General features: G+C 42.4%; 1 protein-coding gene across 6 annotated transcripts in view; it reads left to right on the top strand.

Annotated features, from left to right (window-relative positions):
* The window catches only part of Akap7 (A-kinase anchoring protein 7), a 131,598-nt gene that overhangs the window by 42,692 nt on the left and 65,352 nt on the right, over positions 1–23,554 (top strand). For all 6 annotated transcript variants that reach the window (XM_075947436.1, XM_075947426.1, XM_075947416.1 and 3 more), the window contains one exon: positions 10,797–10,909. In XM_075947436.1, the coding sequence (XP_075803551.1) occupies positions 10,797–10,909 (113 nt within the window). The remainder of the gene's footprint in view (positions 1–10,796; positions 10,910–23,554) is intronic.

Genomic DNA, 23,554 nt, shown 5'->3' on the forward strand with positions numbered 1-23,554 from the left:
GCTATCATATAAATCCAGGCAGTTTGACTCCAGATCTGTGCTGGGTAATCGTATGGTAATCTGTCAGTTTGTAAATTAGCCGCTGGGCTCCCCAGACATTTTCTGAGAATACACCTTTGCCTTCTTGGCTTAGCTGAAAGCCAGCTTCTGTTGGGGAGACTGCTCATTTCCTCAAATCCGTCATACTTAAGGCCCAGAGATGTCATCCCCAGGCTCCTGGTACTTTGTAGTAGGTCTTTCTTTGGATCACCAGCTCCCAAATAACTACCCGGAGACTTTTATTAATTATGCAAGTGTGGCCTTATCTTAGGCTTGTTTCCAACTAGCTCTTAAAACTTAAATTAAACCATTTATAGTAATCTGTGTTTTTCAATGTGACTCCTTATCTCTCTGACTTCCTCTGTGTCTGGCTGGCAAATCTCCCACCTCAAAACCTTTTTTTTTTTTTTTTTTTTTTTTTGTCACAGGGTTTCTTTGTAGCTTTGGAGCCTGTCCTGGAACTAGCTCTCTAGACCAGGCTGGCCTCGAACTCATAGAGATCCGTCTGCCTCTGCCTCCCAAGTGCTGGGCTTAAAGGCGTGCACCACCCCTGCCCTGCACTTTTACTTCTTTTTAGGTGACTGAAGAGTGATTCTAAAATTTTATTCATTTTTTTGTATTATATGTGACGTAATTGTATAGTAACTTACACTGATATTAGAAAGAATCTTCCAACTGAAAATCATGGAAAGAAATCACTTGGTGTTGTAAGACATACTACTGCAGCACAGGTCAGTTTTTAAAAAGATGATGACCTCAGTTATCATTCTTGTTATAACCACATAGTAAAACAGAGTGTGCCATAGGCCATCTAGTTTACTTTTGTGAGCTTGGTTTAGATAATGTTTGCAATTGTCGATTCTGGATCTGAATGTCACCATATGAAGAGAAAAAGGCATTAACGTATTTATAAAAATGAAAAAATAAATTTATTTACATTTCGACCAAACTGGCAAGATAAAAATTTTAATCTGCCTGTCTTGCCCACAGCTGTGTGTGACAGCCAGAGAGAAATTGAGACAAAGGGTGGAATTTTGTGTGTGTGTAAATTTGGCTTAGGCTTCAATTACTTCCCCGAACAGAGAGGAAGGTGAGTGTTCTGAGCTAGAAGCTGGGATTTCTGAGGTTGACCATTTTTACTTCCAGCATGCTATTCCCGTGGGTCCTTTGTTTTATCACCCCTATTATAATTTTTCCTTATTTTGGCGCCATTCCTCAGTCTTGAGGGATTAAAGGACCTGTGCCATCTGGCTGTCTGCTCTTGATTTATGTGTGGGTCCTATCACCACCACTTGAAGTGAGAAGGTAAACATGTAATTTATGGTTGTGGCTGAAGGAAATACTCTGAGAAGAAACTGGAGCCAAGGTTGGATGCTGTCTGATAGCGCCTGTAGTGGAAGGGTGGGGAACATCCTTAAGAACTGCCCTTTTGTGACCCTGCTTTTGGGAGGCCATCCTGATAATCTTCCTGTCTCTGAATGAACGTGTGTGTGTGTGTGTGTGTGTGTGTGTGTGTGCTGCACAAACTGTGAGTACACATGCCTGTGCAGGGGCATGTAGAGGCCAGAGCAGGCTGTTAGTGCAATTACATTTTAGGAAAATTAAAGCTTACTTCAGCATTTGCCTGCTTTTAAGTTCTCTTTTTAAAATTAATTTTTAATTTTTTAAAATTCTTTTTGAGTAAAGTTCAATTTATAACTCAGATTAAATAAGATATTATTTTTAGAATATAAGTTTTACTGACCCAACTTTCATAAAAATGTTATGATTCTGGCAATCCTAAGTAGTGTCTGTTGTTTTAGCATATTCTACAAATAACAAAAACTGGTTCCCGAGTTACTGAACTCTGTGTGCACACAGTAATAATAATTCTGTAATCGTCACTCATCCGTCACTCTCTGCCTTACTGCCATGACACAGGTCTCACTGGAGCTCACCCTTTCAGTGGGATTGGCTAGCCATTGAGTTCGTGGACTCTGCTTCCTTCTGCTGCTGCTGGGATTGCAGGCCCAGGCAGCCATGCTAGGCCTGTGCTTGAGGCTGGCATTTACACCCTGGTCCTCACATTTGCTGAGGAAGAGTTTACTCACAGAGCCATCTCCCTAGCCCTGGATGAACTTTGTTCTTTGAAGTCATTGATCATTGGGTCCCTTGTGAGGGTTTGGTGTGGTTCCTGTGGACAGTCTGTTCTACATAGGAGGAAAAAGAGCCGTTGCTACTCCCTTATTTTTATTTTATTATTATATATTTTTGCCAAATTGGAACAACAAAAGATGTTTTTTCAAAATTTTCGATAGAGTGGTCCTTAAGTTAACCTGTAGTCCATTCTCCATTATTAAAATGATCACGAGCATCTGGGTGTTTCTCTCTCTCTCTCTCTCTCTCTCTCTCTCTCTCTCTCTTTCTTTTTTTTTTTTTTTTTGTGTTGCCCTGGCTGTTCTAGACCAGGCTGGTCTAGAACTCAAGATCCTCCTGCTTCTCTGCATCCCATGTGCCACCAAGCATCTTGGAACAGGTGTACTTTCACACAGTTTTGACAGTGTATAGTGACAGTGAAACCAGGTTATCTGTAAAACATGTGTAGTTCTATCAGAAGATCTCAGCTAAGAGCCACTATTGGAACAGCATCTAGGAAGAAAGCTCATGCTTACGGTTAACAAATTATAAAAACAAGTAGAAATACGGAAGGGGTTATCTAAAAAGTTCTGAGTTTAGCCTTTCCCTAGAATTTAATCATACAGAATATGAGGAATTAAATTTTAATAACTAAGCTGCAGCTGCCCTTGTGTTTATATTGATGACATTTTTAGAATTCCTTGTCACATGCCACAGGACTGTGGACTCTGAACACAGAATGGAAGAATTATTGTTTATTCACGAAGAGCACACATATAACAAAAAAATTAAAAAGACATGAAGCTTAGAGGGAGATGGGGTGGGGCCTTGAGAGAAAATTGGAGAGAGGAAATGGTAGATGGACAGGATCCATACACATTGTATAAACAGATTAACTTTCAAGAGTACAAAATATATTAAAAAGCATACATATCAAAACTACCACATTTTAAATATATTTCGCAGTATAAGTTAATTTTCAGTGCTTATAAATGAGAGCTGAGGAAAATTTAAAAAATAGTTATTCTTATAAATCTTATATTAAAATTATAATTTTAAACTTACTTGAATAAAGCATGATTATTGACTTAACAGAGACATGACTCACGCTATTTTAAAGTTATTATAACTGTGTGTATATATAGTGCTTGGTAACTCAGCAACCCCATTTTAGTTATTTTTAGAGCCCATTAAGACAGTAATTAGACACTGTTAGATTAGGAATATTACGATCTTAAAGATTTTATAAAAGTTATGTTAATAAAATATATACTCTAAAAATAGTAGCTATTTAGTCTGAGTTATAAAACTGCACTTCATTCAGAAGACCTTATAAAGAGACAGATGCCTAAGTAAGCTCTGACTTTGTTCTTTAAATAGAGCTCTTCTGTAAATGTATTAAAACAGCCAGTATTATTAAACATAAAGGTCTAGTCTGTGCTGCAGAGATGGTGCAGTGGCTGCAGAGGACCTGAGTTTGGCTCCTACAGCACACTGGGTGGTTCATAACTGCTTTGACACCAGCTCCAAGGGATCTGATGTCCCTTTCCAGTCTTTACAGACACATGCACACACATGCATGCGGGCACACACACACACACGCACACGCACACGCACACGCACAGAGAAACATAAAATAATTTTTTTTACTGACCAGTGCGCTCACATGTTTTCTCCAAACTGTGCCTGTTATTTATGGATATGGGACCCGCATGTTCATGAGAAACAGTGTAAAAAGCATGAGGTTTTTCTTTGCCTTACAAAGCTTTTCCGTAAAGACACTTAAAGATGGCATTTTTAAGAATTTAGGGCTCAGGATGTAGCCCTGTCACAGGGTACTTGCCCAGCACTCATAGAACCCTGGTCTAATCCCCAGTATTTGATAGGAGAAAGTCAAAAAGCAGGGAAGCAGCAGCAGCTCACGTATTTCAGAAAAGCAGGCAAATCTCTGTAGTCTTTGCTAAGACGGTTAGTAATGTGGGAGTCCCCTCTGTGTGCTAAGATTACCATTAATGAATAAAGAAACTGCCTTGGCCTGTTGATAGGGCAGAACGTAGGCAGGCGGGGAAGACAGAACTGAATGCTGGGAGAAAGAAGGATGGAGTTGTTGGAGAAGCCATGGACAGATGCTGGGAATTTTACCCGGTAAGCCACAGCCTCGTGGTGATGCACAGATTAATGAAGATGGGTTAAATAAAGATGTAAGAGTTAGCCAATAAGAAGTTAGAGCTAATGGATCAAGCAGTGTTTTAAATAATACAGTTTCTGTGTGGTTATTTTGGTTCTGGGCAGCCAGGACGAACAAGTGGCCTGCTCCTACAAATTGGCGTCAATCATACTAATAGATCTGATTGATAGGCTAAGAAAGCTGCAGTTGCCAGTTCTATTTGGAGTAGTTTTCCTTTTTTGGAGAGCCTTGCTATGTAGGTCAAGCTGACTTGACCCTCAGATTTTTCTGCCTCAGCATCCTAAGTGACCGGACTACATGTGCCACTCTGCCCACTGAACTCCTCTTTGAGTTGGAGTAGCTTTTGCAGCAAAACAGAGAGCTATCTGTAAAAAACTCACTACAATTGATGATGGCTGTTTTATAGCTCATTTATCAAGTACAGTTGCCTTATGTAAATTACAAACTCCAGTTATTTAATGTAACATTAAAAAATAATTTTATTTTAGCTGGGCAGCAGTGGTATATGCCTTTAATCCCAGCACTCAAGAAGCAGAGGTGGGTGAATCTCAGTGAGTTCCAGGACAGACTGGTCTACAGAATGAGTTCCAGGACAGCCAGGGCTACACAGAGAAACCCTGTCATGAAAAACAAAAACAAACAAGTAAAAATTGTAATGTGTATGGGTGTTTTGCCTGCACGTAGCCTGCTTCTTTCAGAGGCTAGAAGAGGGCAACAGATCCCCTTGAACTGGAGCCATAGATGGTTGTTGACTGCTATGTGGATGGTGGTAATAATGGAAAATAATATCTGTAATCATCTTAAGTCTTTATTGTTTGGTAGTGTTCTTTGGAGGAAATAGACCATAAACTCGTCTTCTGAATCCAGCATTATTACCTGAGATCAAAACCAGATAGACACAACAAAAAAGAAAAATTTATAGACCAGTTGTTCTGTTGGACATGAACATAGAAGTATCAATCAAATACTTTGCAAACTGAATTCAGGAGTGCACTAAGAAGATCATATACCATGAACAAGTTGGTTTCATTATGTGGGATACAAGCTGATTGAATATAAGCAAATAAATTAATATAATATAGTGCATTACTAGGCTTAGAGACAGAAATCACACGTTCATTTTAATTGATTCAGAAAAATCCCAGAATGATAGAAGCCTTAAAATGGAATAAATGTGCCTCAGCATAATAAAGACTATATATGACGAGCCCATAGCCAGCATTATACTATGGAGAAAATCTGAAAGCATTTCCTCTAAGGTCAGAAATGGGGCAGAGGTGCTAACTTTGATATATTTAATATAGTCTGGAAGTCTTACCTGAAGCAACAAGACAGAGAGCAAAGTAGAAAGGATAAGAGCAGGAAATAGTGAGGAAATAAAAGTATCCCTACTTGTAAATAACACAAACCTACAACCTAAGTAATCCAGATGCTGCTAAGAAATTTATAGATTAGAAAACTACTTTCAGCAATATGCCAGGTGCAAATCAATAAACAGAAATCAGTGGTTTTAGTGAGGCATAATAGCATATATCTGAAGCATGATGGCATGTACCTAAGGCATGGTGGCATGTACCTGAGGCATGGCGGCATGTATCTGAGGCATGGCGGCATGTACCTGAGGCATGGCGGCATGTACCTGAGGCATGGTGACATGTACCTGAGGCATGGTGACATGTACCTGAGGCATGGCGGCATGTACCTGAGGCATGGCGGCATGTACCTGAGGCATGGCGGCATGTATCTGAGGCATGGTGGCATGTTTCTGTAAAGCCAGCACTCCATGATCTTCCTGCAGATGTCCAGGCCAGCCTGATCTACACAATACTTGGTCACAACAGCAGTAATGGTTCTGTAACTAAAACAAAAATGATCAGAAGCTTTTTATTTTTATTTTTTAAAAAATATTTATTTATTATGTATAGAATATTCTGCCTGCTTGTATGCCTGCAGGCCAGAAGAGGGCACCAGACCTCATTACAGATGGTTGTGAGCCACCATGTGGTTGCTGGGAATTGAACTCAGGACCTTTGGAAGAGCAGGCAATGCTCTTAACCGCTGAGCCATCTCTCCAGCCCGATCAGAAGCTTTTTAGAAATGTATAATCTAATAATCAACTTGCAGAGAAAGAAATCAGGAAAAAAAAACCACATTCATAATAGCTTTACACAATTAAACAACAATGAAAACAAAATAAAACACACACACACATACACACACAAAACTAATTCCCAACCTAGAAGTAAACCTGAGGAGTGAAGATACTAGAAGATTCAAAGACTTCTTATGCTCATGGATCAGCAAAATTAATATTGTATGGCTTTTTAAAAATGAATGCTTAGCTGTAGATTCAGCACAATCCTCATCAAAATTCCAATGATATTCTTCACAGAACTAGAAAAAACCCTGAAATTCACAAAAACACAAAAGACCTCCCCCCACAACCAAAGCAATCCTTAGCAGAAACAACACTGGTGGTGGCATTGCAATACTGATCTTAAAATCACTACAGAGTCATAGTAGCAGAAACAGCAAGATCCACGCATAGAACGGACTCATAGTTTAGTAGCATGGAATAGAGGATCAAGGAATCAAAACACACATAGGTATAACCACCTAATCTTTGAAAAGGCACCAAAAACATATATTTGGGGAAAAGAGTGCTTCTTAAATATCTGGTGTTGGGAAAACTAGATAGGCACACATGAAAGAGTACAGCTATATTCCTGATATGCTGTGCCAAATCAAAATGGATCAAAGGCTTTAGAGAAGACCTGGAATTCTGAAAGACTAGAGGAAAATAAAGCATAGCATTTCAAGGTCAACACATAGATCAGGGCTTTCTGAAAAGCGTTGCAGTAGCACAGAAAACAATCCTAAGAACTGACAAGTGGCATTGAGTGAAATTAAAAAGCTTTTGTAGCTGGGCGGTGGTGGCGCACGCCTTTAATCCCAGCACTTGGGAGACGGAAACAGACAGATCTCTGTGAGTTCGAGGCCAGCCTGATCTACAAGAGCTAGTTCCAGGACAGGCTCCAAAGCTACAGAGAAACTCTGTCTTGAAAAACCAAAAAAGAAAAAAAAAAGCTTTTGTCTAACAGGAACAGAAGTGAGTAATTGCACTTAGTAGGCATCTTATAGAAGACAGAGTTTATTTGGACACATGGTTCTGGAGGGATGAGAGTCCTTCATGACAAGGAGAAATGGCAGCAGCTGGCATAGTTGCTAAAGCAGGAAGCTGCATGCTCATATTTTCAATGGCAAACGTAGCAGAGAGAGAACTGGAAAGGGCCAAGTCTTTAAACTCTGAAAGTGCACTCTAGCAACACACTCTCTCCATGGAGGCTGTATCTCCTAAACCTCCCCAAACAGTGGCACCAGTTAAGGACTAACTGTTGAAATAGATGAGCCTGTGGGAGACATGCTCATTCAGACTACCACAGGAATAGAATTTGTGTGACTGGAAGACACCATCAGATAATATCCTATGTGCTGTGTGTGTGTATTTTTATTAGACCTGTGGCTGTAAAGTTTGGCAGTAGGCTCCAAGCAGGCCTATATTAATAGGAAGAGACATTGTGTCTGCATATATACATATAACTGTATGTATACCTACACGCAGATGCACCTACTTAAGCATATGTGTATAAAATTGAGTGTATTTGCAATTTTGCACAAAATTGGGGAGAGGAATTCTTTACCTATCTTAGCTGCCTCCTCGCAGAAGTGTTGTAATATATAGGAGAGGTGGAAGAAGAGCTAGGAAGTGAGTGCCGGTCAGCGATACTGACAGTTAGGCTTCCCCTAAGAGAGGAGTTGTTTTCCTGATGCTCGGACTATTGGGCTGGCCTCCTGTCATTCTTAGTGTGGTGTTTCTGTCAGGAACTCTAATTCCTAAGGTTACACTGTTGTCATGAAAACAGCCTTAGGAAATGTTCAAAGAGAAGAAAGGGAAATATGTGGTTTGCAAAAAAAAAAAAAGGTATATAATTCAGAATATAGGATTCTGTTAAAATCAGTTTAATAGTTTCCTTTGAAATAATGTTTATGGGCTGGAGAGGTGCTCCCCCAAAGGTCCTGAATTCAATTCCCAGCAACCACCTGCTTGCTCAAGTCATCTATAGGGAGATCTGGCGCCCTCTTTTGGCCTGCAGGCAGAACACTGTATGTGCAATAAGTAATAAATCTTAAAAAAAAAGTTTAGTGACTTTATTTTTAAGTACGAGTTTATTTTTGCCACACTTTTAAAGAATTCATTTTAATAAAACCTATATGAAGATAAATACGTAAAATCTAAAAAAGAAGCTCTTCTTAGGTTCATCAAAGTGTTTATTAAATTATTTTAATTTTAGCAAGGGCTTCTAGTCTTTTAAAAATGCATTTAAACATTTGATTGCGTTTGTTTTTGTGTGTATGTGCATGTGGAGGACAACCTGCAGGAGTCTGTTGTCGCTTTCCACCACATGGCTCCATGGTTGGACTCTGGTTGTCAACACTTCGCACAAATGCCTTCAGGTCCACTGAGACATCTTACCACCCCACGAAACATATTTCAAACGAATTGTTTTTAGGCAACCTTTTTACCTTTATCTCTGAGATAAATTATATTATTTAGGAAGCACCCAGAGTTGACGTTTGAAGGATGCCTGATGTATTTGTTGTGTGATTTCCAATTTAGTGCTTGAGGGAATTTCTGTGTTACATAGGGGGAATTGACAGCCTCTTTAATTATTCATGAGCTCCCCTCCAGAGTAAAAGTTAACACAGATGAAAATTGACATGCAATTTTTACATGAGTGGAAACTTTTATCTCAAAAGTGATGTATGTATAATCACTGCCCAAAACTATTTTAAGGCTCAGCTGATTGACTTCCTTTTCTGGTTGACCCTCTTGCTTCTGCTCCCACCCCATAGCAAAGGTGAAAGCTTTGCTGGACTCCTGTGGGTGCGGGGATCCAAGCTTGGGTCTTTACGCTTGGGAATCAAGTGCTCTTGCCCACTGAACTATCTCCTCTGCACTGCTTTTTGGATTTCAGTTTTATTCTTTGAATTTACTTAGTTGTATCAACCCTCCCTCAAGCCACTTTTGGATAAAGATAAACTGGAAAGGTGTTTATGAACGATCTTTCAAGAGTATGAGTTTTCCATACATGGGGCAAGGAATTCCAGGTTCCTGTTTGCATGTTCTAGCATGTGACTTGTCAGTGTGGGAAACTCTAATTAATTCTTTTTGTTAGCTGTGTAATAGTCTTTCCAGTATGGTTGTATGGTAATTTACCAGCCATATCTTTATTGGTAGGGATTATATCCAGTCTGTGCTCATTCAGGATACTGTTTCAGTATTTTCTATGTAGAATTTTATGTACCAATATTTTCTTTTTTCCTTTGTGTTCTTAAAGTGGAATTGCTAGTTCCGGATGCTATGCAGTTCATGTCTTCATAGTCACTGGACAAATCAGTGTTGTGGTACTTCCACCACCTCTGCCCTCCTCATCTCTCTCTCTTGGTAGTTGACCCCTTCCCTCCGAGTCTCCCTTCTGCTTTCAAGACACATCCATTTCGTTACTATCCTCTTTGTCCCCTCACAGTCCCGTTTCTGCTTTCATGTCTAGTGAGCTCCTCCTTGAGGATAGCCCATCAGACGAATGGAAGAGGAAGCATTTCTGACTCTTGTAAACACTGCCGCTGCTCCCTCCAGTGCTCAGGAATGCATGCTTCCCAGCGCCAGGCATTTTCCTGGCACAAAGGTCCAGTACAGCTTTAGACTGAGTATTCCGGGGAATGCTCTGCAGGTCCCCAGAGTGTGGCCTTGATGAGGGTCTCACACCCAAATGCTCTGCTCTCTGAACTCAGCTGTCTTGATCTCTCCTTGTGGTTCTTTTTTTTTAAATATTTTTTTTATTTATTTTGCATACAATATTCTGTCTGTGTATATGTCTGCAGGCCAGAAGAGGGCACCAGACCTCATTACAGATGGTTGTGAGCCACCATGTGGTTGCCGGGAATTGAACTCAGGACCTTTGGAAGAGCAGGCAATGCTCTTAACCACTGAGCCATCTCTCCAGCCACCTCCTTGTGATTCTTTTTGCTCACCCTGGAAAACTGATGGGCCAGCTCCATCTGGGGTTCTCCTCCTGTATACCCAAGGGTTTAAACTGGAACAATCAAAAGGCTTAGCCCACAGTGTTTGTTCTTTATTTTATAGTGTGTGTGTGTGTGTGTGTGTGTGTGTGTGTGTGTGTGTGTGTGTAGTGCATGGTGTGAGTACGTGGCTGCACAGGTGAGGCCAGAGCAGGATGTCCGATGTCTTTCTCTATTACCTTCCATTTTATTGCCCTGCAACATGGTTTCTCACTGGTGTATTTCAGCTGGAGTAGCTGGCTGGCAGCTTCTCAGCCCTTCAATAACTAACGATAACTGCGTTACAGGAGCATTTGTGCTTTATTTTCTTCAGAGACTGCACAAAGAATATTTCAAGAAAAAGGCATCCTGGCAGGAGAAAGCAGAAGTTTTAAGCCTCACTTGACCTTTATGAAACTGTCAAAAGCACCAGTGCTCAGGAAGCAGGTGAGTGCACATTTGTATCGTTGGACTTATTTTCCGGGGCACCCAGGCTTTAGCATGGTTGGGAGTGTGACTTTTGTATTTTTGGCACCCTAGCCTCCTTGTTCCTGGGACTTCAGGTCATTTCATTTCCAATCCAAGGGTGCTAAAGATCTCAGTGTTCCTAGGAGGCTATTACAGCCGTGCCTGATTTGCTGCCTGGCTGTGGTTTGCACACTGACACCCCTGACGGCTGCTGCTTCTTTTGCGATTCCTCCCAGGAGGAGCCTGTAGATGGCGCCAGAGGTCAGTTGTTCGGCTCTCTTGCTTCTGCCTCCTTCAGCTCCCAGGGTTTCCTGCGCCAGCCTCTATTCACTTACTCATTGCAGTCCTCTGTTCTAGCCCGCGTTGAGGGATGCTATGGGCTCTACTTTTTGTAGGCTTTTCAGGGATTCCAAAAGACAGTTTTGCGCTTCCATAATCCCTTCCACTCAGGGCCTGGAACAAGGATACCACAGACTGGATGTTAAAGTATCCGTGGGACACCCCTACCCCACCCCTGAGTACTTTTCCATAAGGTTGGGTAACAGTGACAAGCTAAGACTAGTTGTCTTTTAACTTCCTTTAGCTATGGTGATTTTACCCCTACACGCACGCACGCACGCATGCATTCACGTTTTCTTGATTTCTCCGTTTCAGCCCAGGGTTTCTTATGTCACTTGCTGGCCTCTGTTATACCAGACTATCTGAGATAAGCATGCAGATCAGTGTCCACTGCCTGCTCCTCATTCTTTCTGCTCCTCTTAAGGCTCATTCGCAGCTCTATAAATGAAGGCCGTGCTTGTTACTAAGTATAACCTGCTCCCTGCCAGTTTAGCTCTCAGAGTTCTTTTTGTTCTTTAAAACGTGTTTGGCTGATCTATCCTGTGCTTCCAAGCTTTCTACGCACTATTGTTAAAGATGCCCTCAAAGAGATATCTTGCGCATTTTTGATATCTATTTTTAAAAAGTCGCCAGTATCTATCTCCATGAGGCCTGGTTGTAAGATGTGCCAGGGGAAATGATTATTGTACGTGACAGTGTTTGAAGCCTGCGGAGCTTGTAGACTGACCGTTCACTTCTTCACTCGTCTCTCTCGTTTTGCTTGCAATGGATTGCCTTCTCCCAAGTGGCTTCCCATTTAATCCCAGAGTGGCAAATCAGTGGTGAAGGTAATTCCCCTATTTCGCAATGTTATTTTGCCTTGACGATATTAGTTTACGACGGGAGCACCCAGTGACACTTACCAAAGGGATGCGGAAATGTTCCAGGATCTCGATTTCACCTTCCAGACTGTTCTTGTGTGCTTTCTGGGCGCTTCGCTGCACAGAACTGAGTTCCTCTCACTAGAGGACAGGGACTTGAGACTCAGAAGGCTTACCTGCCTTCAGGGAGGTCACATCCTTGAGTTTCAAAGTCCGACTCTGTGTCTAAGAACCTATCTCATTCTCAGCCTCCTGTCCGTCCTGCCCACCAGCCAACTTCCATTCACTCACATTCATTTCTATATACGAGGAGCATCTGTTACAGATTATGATTCCATAAATATTTATTTGGTATCTGTTGCATGCCAGGGACTGGCTGCTTAAGTCTGAATTGGTAATCAAAATGGAAAGTTCCTGCTGGAATGGTATACAGACTTGAAATCAAATTGCATTCTGTAGAGATTAGAAGATTTAATCTATTGAAAGATTTTTATTAAATCTATCTAAAAAAAAATCACAATAGACTCTGTCTTCTCCACCCAGGAGATATAACAAGATCCCCAGTAAATGCCTGAAGCCACAGATAATATTAATCACGCTATATGTTGTTTCCCCATATGTGTGTTTATTCACTTAAATGATAAGTGTACTATGGCTTATCTTTGGCCTAGCAAATGCCAGCATTGCTATGCACTTTGGGGCCATTATTATGTAAAGGTATGAATTAAATGTGAGCACTGTGCTGTCTGGCCTGATAGCTGATATGGTTACCAGTGGCTAACAGGAGGGTCCTGTGGTCTAATAGCTGATATGGTTACCAATGGCTAACAGGAGGGTCCTGTGGTCTGATAGCTGATGTGGTTACCAGTGGCTAACTGGATGGTCCTGTGGTCTGATAGCTATTGGGAGGGTCCTGTATGCAATGTGGCTGCGCTGGCAAAGGGATGATTCGCATCCTGGGTGGGGCAGGGTAGCACAGGGTCTTTTGCTGCTCTGAAGGGTGCACAACAAAAAGACTTGTGCTTTATCTCTCTGGAATATTTGTCTTCCCTCTCCCCCTCAGCTCTAGTGCCAGTCCTCCCTTTCCTCACACTAAGTTGCCCAGGTTGGCTTTGAATTCATGGCCCTCCTCCTCTAACCTCCCAGGTATTAGAATTACAGGTCTATACCATCAGGGAAGCTCTTCTTCATATTTTCTATTTAATACTTTTAAACTGGTTGACCGCAGAGAATTGAAAACTTACATAAAAGGTGAGACTTCTGATTGTCTTTCTGGTGTCCGTCTATACATCCCATCTATTCCATGCTGACTTGCATGCTACTTTTCTCTGGAAACTCCTTCCTATGCAGCAATGGGATGATGTCAGCAGCTTCTGAGGTGTCCTGTAATCCAATCAAGTAGAATCTAAACTGAACTCTCCTTGGCTTTAGTTACGTAGGCAGAAGAGAAAGTAAAAGAGGGAGAAGCAGGTAATAGTTGCCTTTCCTACTTGCATATGGGATACAGTGCACTTCAAGCACTTTATTATTTTTTTATTTTAAAAGTTATTTTAATTGTAAAGTAATTGTATACTATAAACAGTTCAATATATATAATGCTATAGAATGAAGGTAATGAAACTTGGTTCATCTTTGCACAAATGTGTAGCCCAGGCTGGCCTCAAACTCCAGGTCTTACCTGAGTTTCCTGATTGAACTATGTAACCTTACCTAGCTGTTTTGCCCAGATTTCTGGGTGCCCCCCAAAACACCATGGGTTCACACTCACATATAAAAGCAAAGAGCCTTTATTCATTACAGTGGGTACCATAGTTTGGGCAGTTGCTTTGCACAACACTTAATGTGTCTTTTAATGCATTTCAGAGGTAAAGGTTGAGATTCTGATATTCTTTTAGCCAGTGGTTTTTCAGAAAGGTTTCTGAATAGAGCTGATGTTGCTATCTCTAGGATGGAGTGAACTTTCCTTGACATATCAGGGATTTTTACTCAGCTGGTTAGGATTTTGCTGGGGTCCAGTGAAAGGTCGCCTTAGTGAACTGAATTTAGTAAGAAGTGGTGATGAGCATGTCAGATGCCCATGGCAAGTCAGGAGTGAGGGGAAGCCTCTGGCTTCTGAGGCCCTGAAGCTTTCTATGACTTTGGAGTGTGCTTATTTAGTGTCTAGGAGAAACCTAATAAGGTGTTATTTAAAATTGTTTTTATTATGCTTATATATATTATATATACATGTAAGTACACAAACATCATGGTGCACATACATGGAGATGGGAGGACAATTTATAGGAGTCCATCATCTCCTTCTACCTTGTGGGTTCCAGGTATCAAACTCAGGTCATCAGGCTTGGCAGCAAGTGGCCCTGAGTCATCTCACCGCCTGTCTTTTATATTTCACTTGACATTCTAGGAGGACATCTGCAAGTAATTCTGGGTGTGATATAGAAACACTCCCAAGATACTAGTAGTGCTATTGTTGGGACTGGTGACTATTGTTTTTTTAAGAAAGCCATGCACTAGGCAGAGAACAGTTGTAGATCAGCACAGGCAAGCATCTAAGACCACAGGATGGATAGACAGTCCACCTGCTGCTGACCAGAGGAGATGCCGTCATAGAGGTTAGTGTTTCCTCCTTTCATCTAGTCACCAGCATCTTTAATAACCCAAAAAACTATTATCCGTGTTAAACTAAAAGAAAAATTCAAAGTTGGAGCTGTAACAATATATTTAGGAAGTTAAATATCTCATTAAGATCATGGGCAGAACCTGGTGCTGGCCCTGAGTGCTCTGGGAGTGCTCCAGGGTGCTCCAGGAGTGCCCCTCAAGAGCTCCCATGAAGATTCTCAGTGGTGGTCAGTGTGGGGTAGAGAAGTCCCTAGGGCTCTGGGGTCCGTTCCCAGAAGGATACGTGTTTATAGGTTGCATGCACTAAAAGTCACCAACACCAAATGGGGAGCCGGAAGTTCTGTGTGTTAGGTTTGGAAGTTTGGAAATACAGAAACTCTCCCTTGAATCTCCTGGTGTGGAGATTCCCCTGCACCAACAGAGCTGAGTGAGGTGAAGGACAGATCTGGGAAGCCTAAGGCTTTCCCTGGAAATTGCATACTTTACTAACAAGAGGAGAAATTTATTCAGTATACATGTGAGTTTTGCTTATTTTTTATTTCACGATATTGTACCGGGTATATTGATACTATTAAAATGAACTGTTCTGATGGTCACTGTGCTGTGTAATTAAAAAAAAAATCAAACAAATTTGGCCTCAGAAAATCTGAGTAAATTACTCTGTGACCTCGTAAGTGCAGGGTGTTGTGTTTTCCCCGCTGCTGTCTGACATGCTTAGACTGTAGTATGTGTATCTCTGTGCATTTCATAATGAGTCCTGTTGGATTTAAATTTCTCATAAATGACCTCCTACTTCTGTGAATTAAACTGGGAAACCTGCAGGGTTAGACGTGTATGCTAACACTTGGTGGCAGAAGAAGATCACTTTCAATCACACAGGGAGGGTCTCAGTGCACATCTGGATTCCTCGAGGCATAAATATGATCTCCTCAAGCATGGATCCATTGTTTTTAAATACACCTTCTTTTCTGAGCTCCAAAGTCCCTGGATTTATGGCTTTTCTAATTTACTAATACAGCATTTACTCTAATGCAGGTTTGGCTTATTTAACTGGTACTGAGGAAGGTACGTACCAGATGTTTGACTAAAAACCATGGATTCCTCTTTAGCCTCACACTCTATCTAAAGCAGAAGGCCTGAAATCTGACCCTCCTTGCGAGTCGACCTGTCTCCTTTGCTGTGTCTAAGGGCACAGAGGTAAATTAATATTTTCTCTCAAGTCACCATTAATTTTTACAGAGCCTTCATGGCCTCCATGACGGCCAGGCCCTCACCCACAAGTGGCAGAAGTAAACATCTCAGGGACAACTACCTTGTCTCCTCAAATAGTAAGGACCACTTTGTAGAACTTGAGCTGGGACAGTAACTTTGACGAAGACTGCTTGATTATGCATACCTCTTACCTCCTGCCCCAAATACTTTATTTATTTAAAACTAAAGCACATGTCAGTACTCCAAGAAAGACCTTGGATTAGCGGATGCCTTTATCTGTTCCTCTTTCCCTGTGACCACATTGAAGAAAGCTCTCAGGTCTTCAACATTACTTGTCTATTAATTACAGCCCATGGGTCTTTGCCCTAAAAACTAATTACAGCACCTTCCTGCAGCAGCTTTTCACAGAATCAGAGAGTGTCTGACATTAGAATGAAAGCATGAAAGAAACAGCCCTCCTGTGGTGGCTCTGTGCACAGGAATGGGTGAGGCACATGGGTGTAGTAATATGGACGGCGGCGGGGCTGCATCCCCAACACCCCAGCCACCTGCCCGGCTAGCTTATGCCCCGAAATAATTACACAGACACTGTATTCTTTTAATCACTGCTTGGCCCTTAGCTCTAGCCCTTACTGGCTAATTCTGATATCCCAATCAACCCATCTCTAACAATCTGTGAGCACCGGTCTTACCGGGAAGATTCTAGTTCAGAACTTCATCGCGTGTGTCTGCCCAGGAGCCTGGTAGCATGGCGTCTCTCCTGAGGCATCTGCTCCCGAGAGGAGAGCTGTCGAGTCTGACCTTACTTCCTCTTCCTCCCAGCGTTTTGTTCTGTTTACTCCTCCCACCTATCTCCTAACCAATGAGAGCCAAGCAGTTTCTTTTAATTTAACCAATGACCTTCCTCCATCACATGGGGGTCACGATCGGGAGGACAGCAGTGAAGATGTGGGACAGCCGTGGTTTCCTTGCCAGTGAGCAGTAGAGGAGTGTAGAGGAGCGAAAGTGGATGGAGAAACCCCAGTCCTTGAGCCAGGATCAGAACAAAGATGTTGTATAGCACACTGGCTGAACCAGACACTTCCTCTCCGTGCCTCCCTCGCTGTAACCACGGACACCATCTTGCTTCTCCTTCCACCCTTTCTGACCCATCATATTTTTGTATCTTTCCATGTTATCGGTCTATCTGATTGCACATTTTCTCAAAATTTTGTAGTTTTCCTGGTGTGATTTGATTGCTGTGTGTGTGTGTGTGTGTCTGTGTGTGATATGTTTCTGGCAGGGTTATGCAGCCTGCTCAGCTTTTCACAGAGCTGAGGATGATCTTGAACTTCTGAGCATTTTGCCATGGCCCTGAGTGTTGGGACTATAGGTTTCTACCAGCCTTCCTGAGCTGTGGTGTCAGGGCTAGAACTCAGGACCTTGTGTATGCTAGGAAAGCACTCCAACCAAGCTTCAGCCCCGCCCAGTGGTGGCTGTCCGTAACCGTTTATAAATAAGACACCAAAACTACTACTCTTTGAGGGAAAATCTCTGTAATAAATTTGAAGGAGCATGAATTATCTTGTTATATCTCTGTCATATAGCCCCAGAAAAATCACATTGTCTTTTCTGTGTTTAGTCATAGGGGAAAGTGAGTCTTTGCTCTAATTCTGAAATATCTACTTGGTAAGCATTTTTGCAAATGGTCTGATTTCATTTTATAGAGAATGGTTTTTGTTTTGGTTTGAACCTCCAGCTGGCTTCCTTGTATGTATAGAAGGAGACAGGAAATGCCTTCAAGTTCTAGAAGGTAGAGGTGATTTAGAAACCTCCTGACAACACACATAACAATGGGGACCATGGGGAAGTAGCACACACAACAACACAGAATCTCTTTGGTATTCCTGGCTGGCTGAGAACTCACTGTGTAGATCAGGCTGGCTGAGAACTCACTGTGTAGATCAGGCTGGCTTCGAACTTGTAAGGACCTCCCATTTCTGCCTTTGCAGTGTTGGAGTTATAGGCGTATGCTGCCTTGGCCACTGTATACACTGCATTCTTACTAAAGCTAAGAGGTGGAGAATTAGTAGATTCCAAATCACGTGCATGTCTGCTGAGAAGCAGCGAGGACCGGCAGGATCTGTGTGTGAAGCCTCTTTTGGGTGGGGAAGCAACCCTGATGGTAGAGGATGAGGGTCACTACAAATTCCCACTGCAGAGGAAGAAGGCATGAAGAGTGTGGGAGGAGCCCAGAAGCCTCCTAGAGCCATCATCACCTCCAGAAAGGGAGGAAGCCCCTCCAGCCACAGCTGCGGGACTCACAGTGGTCGGGTTGGGAGGGTAGATTTTCTAATATGGGGAACAGGATGGGTAAGCTTCCCAGATCTGTAGTAGAGGAGGAGGAAGTTCTCCATCAGAAAACCGAGAGACAGCACAGCTACAGCTCCACCCAGTTCCTGAGAGACCAGACATAAACTGTCTGATAACTGTCCATGAAACAAGATGGATAGAATAGCCCACTTTGTTCTTTTCTTTTTTCTTTTTTCGTGGTCTACAGATTAACTTTGTTAAGCTTTCCTGCAAGCATCCACTCCAGACAAACTCCTCAAGACTCTGAATCCTTGAAGCTAATGCTAATGGCTTACTTATGTACCATTCTTAGTTGTTTTTGAGCCATTTTTACATCACTAAGTAGGTTAAAAACAAATCTTGATGACCTTTTAACTCTAAACATCCAATGAAGTCCAATGCCATGTGGAATCATGATTTCTCATGACGTGCTCTGCATGCCCTGTGTCAGAATGTCACTGACTCGGCACCAAGTGCACTGCTGTGTTCTCTTCACTTGTGTTTCTAATGCAGTTTTACACATTGGGCTGCCGTGTTTGTTTCCATATAAATGTCTAATGATTGGAAGTGGTATGTGAAAAAGTAAACCTACCAGAATGCAAATTTTGAACCTCTCTGTACATCTTTAGGAATTATGAAACTGTTGACAACGTCAAAATTCACTGAATAGCAATAAATTCACAGGCTTTGCAGGTTTCATTGGATACAGTTTGTCACATGATCTCAATTTCCCTTGTCAGCTAGTTGTTGGAAAATGGGTTTTAGTATGAAAGACCTGGTTAAATCCAGACCCCTCTAGCAGAAAAAATAGAGCCAAAAATCTAAGCAGGAAGAGAAGAGCCAAAAATCTAGGTTAGCCGGTTCAGTGACTCTGTTTTAGGAACTAGCTGAAGATAAAGTTGAGAATAATCTTGAGAAACAGGGAGTTACCCCCTTGTGATTATCACTGGTATTTTCGGAATTTTCCAATGACGCCCTCCGTACCCCCTTTGGATTACTGGGTTGTGGTTTTTTTTCCCTTGACTATCCCTTCTCCCAGGTACTTGGGGTCGAACTCTCTACCCCTGTGTGGGAAATGAGTTTCTGCCCCAATGCACTGGTTGCTGTCCTGTCAATAAACCTCATGTGATTGCAGCAAGGACAGTCAGTCTCTCATGAGTTCCTGGTGGGTCGTGTTATCCCGAGACTTGAGTGAGAGTCTCCCCACTCCAGAGGTCTTTCAAGTGCAATCTTAATTACTGATATTAACACTTAATTCACACATATCAAATTCTATCTGTATATTGTAGAATAATGTTTTATACACTGTAAATATTTGTCACTAGGATTGGTTTAATAAAAAACTGAATGGCTGCCAGGTGGTGGTGGTGCATACCTTTATTCCCAGTACTTGGGAGGCAGAGGCAGGTGGATCTCTGTGAGTTTGAGGCCAGCCTGGTCTACAAGAGCTAGTTCCAGGATAGGCTCCAAAGCTACAGAGAAACTCTGTCTCAAAAAACAAAACAAAACAAAACAAAAAACACAAAAAACCCAAACAAATAAACAAAAATAATGGCCAGTATCTAGGGGGAGAGAAGCAGGGAGCCGATATAGAGGCAGATACAGGTCTCCTTAGTGATTAGGTTGATGAACCCAATTGAATTGTTGAAAACTCAGCCAGAGTGTAAAGTCATGCTGGAGCTGGGTGTCAGAGTCGTGTTGAACTGCAAAGGTGAGATGTAGGACTGGGGAGGCAACAGAGATGAAGGGCAGAATGGGAGAATGGGAGGGATGAGCAACAGCATCAGTAGTGGGGCTGACCTGAGCTGTAGCCTGGAGGACAGTTGGAAGCTCTTTGCCAGTCAGTCCCTTGACACACCCCAGGTGGTCACATGACTTCTCAGCCTTAGATCTTTTCATGGAGTCTAGGTGAGGGTCTGATGTTTGATAAATTCTGTTAGGATAATGCTGGCCTTCCCTGTCACCTGGCAAGATGAACCCAGACAGTAGCCTGTCCCTGTAAGAGACAAGCTCCGCCCACCCTCAATTACTCCCTTCCTTTCCAGGCAAGGTTTTTCTCTCTCCTTGCCTGTGTTCTGAAGAGACTGCTCTCTGTCTCTCTCCTCCCTTTCCTCCTCTTCCCTTCCTCCTCTCTCTTTCTCTCCCTTCCTCTCCTCTAGATCCCATTTTAATAAAACTTCACGCCCCATCTCCCTTCGCATGACATGTTCTGTTTTTTGCACAAGGTCTCCCACCCATAGTGGGACCTGCTAGGGTCACTCGAGCTGAATCTTTCAAATTTCTCTTCTATTTTTCTGATATGGTTTTAATATGTCCGTTTGCTCATACTGTCTCAATCTACTGAGCTGTGGGTGATGGCTTCTTACTTTTGGACTATGTGGACTATGTCGTATGTCAGTGAGTGTCTCATGGGTGGTACTGGGTGGGTGTTTGTTGGTGTCTAGAAAATGCTGCTTGTCAAATGAAGTTGCCCTGGGCGTGATATAACTTGAAACCAGTGTCTCACACAATGTGGAGTAAGTTAGAGCAGGGCATAGCCTGATCGCCACAGAAGCATGGGGGATGGTAGATGGAAAGCTAACTTATTTTAAGAGTCTAAGAATTGGCTAATCAGTACTAGGATTATGACTGACTCCTTGTTGGTCCTGATTAGATTAGAGAGAAATAACACTATTGATCTAATATTAAATCTTCAGAGTGGAGTGGAGATGTAAAACAAGTGTTTTCATAGCATTTTTCTGGAAATTTCCCTCAGGATGTCTTCTAGTTTTGAAGAATTATGTGACAGAGCAGATATCAACAATGATGTGTTAAATAAAGTAAATCTACTCTTAGGAGCTTGCCGGTCAGCCATTTATTGACTGTCACGTGTTTACAACAGGTTCGTTAGCACATGTCATGGGTTAAGATGGCTCTGCTCTTTGTCTTTACATAGCACCTCCACTGAGCTCCCTTCAGCTGGGGCTTTGTTGTTGTCTTGTGCAGAAAGAAGATAATTGAAGGATTCTTAACCTCTGAACGATTCTTAAACCTCTAACTGCGTCATTCCTGGTCACATTTTATTGTCCCAAGCAAATCTCGTGGTGTTTCGTGAGTTCACAGAGCTTGATGGCTCACCTTGCAGGGAATATTTTGAGCAACTGTAAAGTCATTTTCAAATTATTCCTTAAATCTGTTTGACCATCAAGTCCTGTTTTCTCTGATCATTTTATAGCTCTAGTGTTTGGTAAAATGTCATTTAAGAATTTAAAAAGTATGGTGTTTATGTGTGCATGTGTGTGCATGCAGTTCTGTTAAACAAGGCAGCTCAGTTTCTGTGGTTTCATTTGGCTTACAGTTGCAGAGGAAGAGCCCATGACTGTCACAGAGGGGAGCGTAGCAGCAGGCACGAAGCAAGCATGGTGAATCACGGTGTCGAGGTAGTAGCTGAAAGCTTATATCTTGATCTACAAGCACAAGGCAGAGAGAAGAGGTAGCTGGGAATAGTGCCAGCTTTTGAAATCTCAGAGCCTGCCTTTCCCCAGGGATATAACTCTTCGAACAAGGCCACACCTCCTACTGTTTCTCAAATAGTTACACCAACTTGGGAGCAAGCATTTAAATATATGAGCCTATGGGGGCCATTCTCACTGACACCACTATCACTTGTGTGCATGTGTGTTTATGTGCGTATGTGGCGGGGAGCATGCATATTTGTGTACGTGCATGAGGAGGCCAGAGTATAGGCTTGGGTGTTATCTTAGTCTGAAAAAGCATGGGATAAATCCAGACTAGCTGAACATAGCGGACAATGAGGAATACTGAGAACTCAAGAACAATCGCAGTGGGTTTTTGATCCTACTGCACGTACTGGCTTTGGGGGAGCCTAGGCAGTTTGGATGCTCACCTTAGGAGATCTGGATAGAGGTGGGCAGTCCTTGGGCTTCCCACAGGTCAGGGATCCCTGATTGCTCTTCCAGCAGATGAGGGAGGGGGACTTGATCGGGGGAGGGGGAGGGAAATGGGAGGCGGTTGCAGGGAGGAGGCAGAAATCCTTAATAAATAAATAAATTAAATAAAAAAAAAAGAAATGCCATTCACCTCCCTTGAGACAGAGTCTCTCATTGGTCTGGAACTTACCATTAGGTTAGACTGACTGGCCACTGAGCCCGAGGAGAGCCTAACCCAACTGGAAAAACAATTCAAGCGCAGACATAATGCAACTGGGGATGGAAGTTAGTATAAATCCGAATTTTAGGAGAAATTAGTTACCATGAATTCTAGAGTCCAGCATAGTTTCCATGCAGTCCTGAAGGGAGGAGGCTTCATGCCACAAAACGTGCGCTCACGGCAGCAAAGGGCATACACAGCATTAGGGAAGAAATCAATGTCAAAAAGTATTTTTTTTCCCAGAATTTTGCCATGATTCAGTGAGCCTTTGGCAGTGATTAGTTTTAGATTTTTCCTAATAGGCTGAGACTTTCTGGAAGTCTCTGAACTCAAACATCATAGAATAGCAGAGAGCTGTGTCCATAGGGATAAATGCCAGAGACACTTGCTGGCCAGGTCCTGCAAGAGGAAGTAAGGCAGTGAGCAGGGTGCATTTGTGCTGGGGATCAGCTAGCCCAGCGTTCTCTGGCTTGGAGTTTGCTCTGGCATCTCCAGCTCGTGTTCACCAACAGCATCCCTCTGAGGCCACGCTGCTGGTGATGTCCACAATGCTTTGGGTCAAGAGTCTAAATGTGCTTTGAACTTCTTGTGCCTGGAGCTCCTGTGCCTCCCTGGTCACCTTCTGGAGTCACCTTCCCAACTGTGGCCCTTCAGGATTCTCTGTGCATGGCTACTGCTGTACTGAAGGGTTCTCTATTGTGTCACGTGTCACGGAGCAGAGGAATGCTTCAAACCCAAGCATCCCCAGAGTGCCACCACTCAGGGCGTCAGGTTAAGGCAGGTCACCTGCTTAGTCTGGGAGGCAAGAGTGACGGTAGGTTAGGCTTAGCTGAGATGGTGTTTCTGAACGATTTGGTCAGTAATATTTGAAACCATAGACAGTTCTAGTTTAAATCTAATTTCTAAAATAGAATTTTAGAACTTGCATTAAAAAGATATAATAGCAAAGTATTCAAGCTAATTAGAATTGCCTATGTTTGCTTTAACTTTTTAAAATCTAAATGTTCTGCTTCAGATTTTACCATGTGTGACAGGAAACATTTTTTTCCCCATGAAAAGCCATTTCAGGGATTTTGGGATGAGCATCATCTGGGAGTTAATTCCATTTTCCTAA

Source organism: Microtus pennsylvanicus, chromosome 1 (genome assembly GCF_037038515.1).
Source record: "Microtus pennsylvanicus isolate mMicPen1 chromosome 1, mMicPen1.hap1, whole genome shotgun sequence".
In the NCBI taxonomy this organism is placed as follows: Eukaryota; Metazoa; Chordata; class Mammalia; order Rodentia; family Cricetidae; genus Microtus; species Microtus pennsylvanicus.